Source organism: Aplysia californica, unplaced genomic scaffold, assembly GCF_000002075.1.
Source record: "Aplysia californica isolate F4 #8 unplaced genomic scaffold, AplCal3.0 scaffold00412, whole genome shotgun sequence".
Classification (NCBI taxonomy): domain Eukaryota; kingdom Metazoa; phylum Mollusca; class Gastropoda; order Aplysiida; family Aplysiidae; genus Aplysia; species Aplysia californica.
Genome location: NW_004797682.1, coordinates 487,262 through 491,673, shown reverse-complemented (window position 1 = coordinate 491,673; position 4,412 = coordinate 487,262). Strand labels below are relative to the sequence as shown.

At 38.8% G+C, this 4,412-nt stretch overlaps 1 protein-coding gene across 2 annotated transcripts in view; it reads left to right on the top strand.

The window, feature by feature from the left end:
• LOC101863921 (thyrotroph embryonic factor) overlaps positions 1–4,412 on the top strand; it is a 16,597-nt gene that overhangs the window by 1,833 nt on the left and 10,352 nt on the right. For both annotated transcript variants that reach the window (XM_005104266.3, XM_005104264.3), the window contains exons 2-3: positions 2,160–2,414; positions 3,063–3,284. In XM_005104266.3, coding sequence (XP_005104323.1) covers positions 2,160–2,414; positions 3,063–3,284 — 477 coding nt within the window. The remainder of the gene's footprint in view (positions 1–2,159; positions 2,415–3,062; positions 3,285–4,412) is intronic.

Below are 4,412 nucleotides of genomic sequence, written 5' to 3'. Positions count from 1 at the left end.
AGCAGGCAGGCAGAGCATGTTCCCCCCTGACCCCTGTTCCTTGTGGGTCATTATCTATGGATATGATGTGGTCATAGTCATAGGGATTCCTTCATAAATTTCACTGCAGCTTCCACCCCTTTCCTTTCCATGAAGTGAAGTAAGCTGATTTCTTGTCAGCAGTCTAGTTGTCATGATTAAGGCGGATACTTTTGATTTCCTCCCTCCTGGTCTCTTTGCTTTAACTTTAAGGAGTTCCCTGGCCCAGCTCTGACTACATGCTGAATATTTGAGTTTGAGAATGTTCTTTGTAACTTACCGCCTTGGGTGAACGAAGTAGATGTGAAGTGATGATGATGATTGAAGAGAGGAGAGAGTTATCTCTGTGGAGAACAGGAGATCAGATGCATTTGAAAGGACAAACAAAAAAATCATCATTACCGAGCCTGATGCATGATTATTTTAATTTATATTTGTGGATTTTTCTAAGAGGAAATTCCTACAAAAATGTTGAGAAAATTATGTACAAAATCCACCTTTACTGTAACTTCAATGTTCATGTACCAAAATTTGTGTGTATGGTCTTTTCGTCTAGTCTAAGCTGCTACACAAAGCTACTGCATCGAAGATGAGAGACTTAAACGACTTGGGCATTTACATTTTTCTCCTGATTGTAAAAATGAAAAAATGTAAATGTTGCATGCCCCCATCATGCTCCACGAAAGGTTGGAGACGGCCTGTGGGCCTGTTGTGATCTCCCTGCTATCATGGCGGATGGAGTCTGCTGACAATGATGGCATTGTTGTCTTCAGTCGGGTCAGTCTTTTTTCTGACTCAGAGGGTTAAATCCTGTATTATATGTTTTCAAAGTCAGAGTTATTGGACATTGCTTTCTGTTTGAAATTATATGAGCAGTGGGTTGTGTCGTGTTCAAAATCTGAGAGTGTTACCAAAGTCCAAAACAGTGTTAAAAGCTAGACAAGGTTGTCTGATGTTTTTTTGTGTAAAATGTGGAACAAGTTTTTTGAAATTTCAAATCTTATTGCAAGAGGAGGGGAGGAGGTAGTGTCAAGCGGCTGATGATTGGATGACCAATGAACGGACTCTCGTTGAGTTTGATAGACTGATTTAATTGGCACAGCGTGTATGAGAATTGGGAAGCTTCTTAATTGCTTGCTCAGTGTATGACGAGTTTGTATTAAAGATTTTAGAACTTTATCTCAGGCACCATGGGCATTTGTATTGCAGTTGTTGTTGTTTGAGATCCTCTCAATGCAGCACTTGTAGTGTGGGCAAGTTTGGCCCTGAGGTCGACTGTCATCAAAGAAGGTGCTGCGTACCAGATGCTTTGGCTAAAAAAAAAATACACATTTTGAAAAGGGCTTCTTGTTGCTGTCTGATAAGATAAGAACCTACTAATAGCATTGTACTCTGATGATGATAATGACTTCAGAGAGTCAAGTGTCAGTTTTATGAATGAGATGAAGAACCCTCCTGGATTGGCTGTTCTTATAGAGACAGGCATTGTACAGGAGTGTTTATTTAGAAATAAAAAAAGAGGAGGGGAAAGAACAAGCCCCAATTTGATGGCCTCATTAATGGTTTTGCTGTGTCATTTTATAGTGGTCCTTTTCGGTTTCTCAGATATCAATACTTGAAGGTGCTGCAGAATATTTTTTAATGCCTTCGTACTCACTTCGTATTCAGCCTCAGCCTCGTGTTACCAGCTTTTACCGGAATTTTACAATGACTGAATGGGTTGTGATTTATTAATCAAAGATCATTTGAAATTTAAAACATTTGAGATAGAGATAGAAACTAAGTCTTTGTGAGCAATTTTGAAACATTGCTGATGCTGTCTTTTATTCATAGTTGTTGTTTTTTACTCCTGTTTTATTCTCTGGAGACTTAACAGAGGGATTATAATAACTGTGCAAAAGTTTTTAAAAGTAAAATTACACAGTCGAACAGTGTGGCTCAGGGCTGTTCAATTGTCTTGCCACTGCTGGGATATAAATGCACAAATTTTTTTCCAACTCAGTGTACTGGTTTTTATTTTTGAAAATAAGCCTAGAATCTATATATTTTGTTTTAAATTTGATTGAGATTACGATAGAGTAGTAAGTAATAGTAATTATATGACGGTTCTTTTTTTTTTTTTTGGTTCTTTCTCAACACAGCAAGCGACCAGATCAAAGTCAAGAAAGAGGACAAGGATTCCGATCTACCACAGTTCAACTATGGCTCTGCGTTTTTGGGTCCCAACTTGTGGGACAAGACCTACGACAACGTGGACTTCAACTTGGAGTACATGGATCTGGACGAGTTCCTCTCGGAGAACGGGATCCCCGTGGCTGGGGAAGAGGGGAGGAAGGATCAGCTGCCTGCTGGGCCGAAAGAAGAGGCCCCCCCTCCTGCTATGGTTGCCAACAATGGTGAGGAGAATTTTGGTTTTTCTACTTGCACTCTGATCATAGGGAGCGAACTGTTTGAATGAAAACTGCAAGCAATATGTAAAAATGTGGTCTTGGATTACTGTCCCAGTTTTGAAGTGCTGTTTTTTTCAGTCTTATGTTTTAAATTATTGTCTTTACTTTAATGCCAATCCATTATTTTATTACAAGACCACACACTGCAAAAGAAAATTTAAGAATGTTTTTGTTATGCTGAATATTATTCTGTAATTATAACATTTTTAGGTAAAAGTTCCGAGTTTTTATCATTTTCTTTCTTTCCTCACTTTAGACGCACAATGGCATTAAGTAAGTGGTGCAAAGAATGATTTTCCTGCTACTTCTTTCCTCCCATTGGAGTAATCTGTGCTTGATTTCTTTTTCTCTTTGGCTTTGGTTAGTGCAACTTATTTTTTAAATAAAAAAATTAAGAAATAAAAAAGTGTATTTTTTTTCCAACTGTTCCTCAGAGTGTTTCCAACAGTTTTATTTTGTTGTGCGTTTGTTTAGAAATGAAAGTTTGATCTACGTGCCGTGTTTTATGGTGCCTGAAGAAAAGGTATAGACTTGATTGTGTTTGAACGTATTTCAGTTATAATGTGTTTTGTTCTATCGTCCGTTTCCCCCCAGTTCCCATCGCCATGTCCAACAGCTCTCCGCGCCAGTACCTGAGGACCCCTCCCATGAGCCCATCACAGTTCCTGGCCTCTCCCGGCCCCTCCAGCCCCACCCAGTACCCCAGCGTCATGCCCGCACCCCAGCCCGTCAGCAAAAGCCCGTCACCCCCCGTCAGCCCGTTCAGCGTTGAGTTTCAAGTCAGCGAACAGGATTTGGCTCTCTCATCCATTCCAGGTAGGCCTCTCTAGTCTCTCCTACACGTCTGTTAGTTAACGTAGGTTTATGTTTGAAACATTTGTATTTGTTGTTGTTGTGATCATAACATTATAAGATTACCCAGAGACAAGGAAGAAAAAGGTTTGGGTCTTTTTTGTTTTGTTTTTTGGAATGAAGTGAAACTCAGGTATTAATTTTATTAGCTAGTTCATCTGTGTCTACTTTCAGTAAGTTTAATATTTTCACTCTTAGAGAAAAGTTTACGTTCTTTTCGTATGTAACAAATTGTTGGGTCCCTGTTGGTATGTGACTGTATTCTAACCCCAGGACTTTCTAACATGGTGCTTTTGTACAGTCTCTTTTTTTCTTTTTTTAAAGTCAATGATTATTATTCTACAATCACAATAGTATAAAGTGGAAAAGCTTTGGACATTCAGGGTTTTTTTTTAAATTGAAGGTCAGGAGATCATTCCAGGTAGATTTTAGTCCATCACAAGGCTCTGTTCTTTGATAGGCAAAATTCAGACATGAGTTTACTTTGCTCTTTGCTTTTTCTTTTAGTGATGTTTTTTTTAAATCATAGCGTGCCTTTTTGTCTCCTTTTGCCTTTTTTTTTTTTTTTTAAGCCTATTTTTATATTTTGGAAAGATCTCATTTGCTACTTGGTAGGTAATGAATAGTAGTAAAAAATTAGTCTATTCATGTCTTATTTCTTGTTTGTTTGTTTGTTTCGTCTGTCTGCATGCGTATGCAACCCTAACCAGTAGTAGTATTGTTTTAATTTCTTGGAATGTATCTTAGATTTTTTGTGGGGAGGTGTGAAAGATTAGATTACCTTTTCAGTTTTGACCGTTTTATTTTACGCTTGGGTGAGGGTTGGGCTGGGTTGGAGGGTGTCACAGCCAAGTTTTTCCTGTCTTGTTTCATCTTTCTGTCTGTTGTCATACACTTAATAATATATATACACCCAACTTTGGTGAGGGTTCATTCATGTTAAGCACTGTTCCATATTACTACATCAGTGTGTGTACGCTACTAAAAACCTTGTACTCTGTGCCAGCATTTGACTTCTTTGCAATGCTTTTTGGGGGGGGAATGCAGGGAGACCGGTGTGTGTGTGTGTGGTGTGTGTGAGTGGCCGGCCCA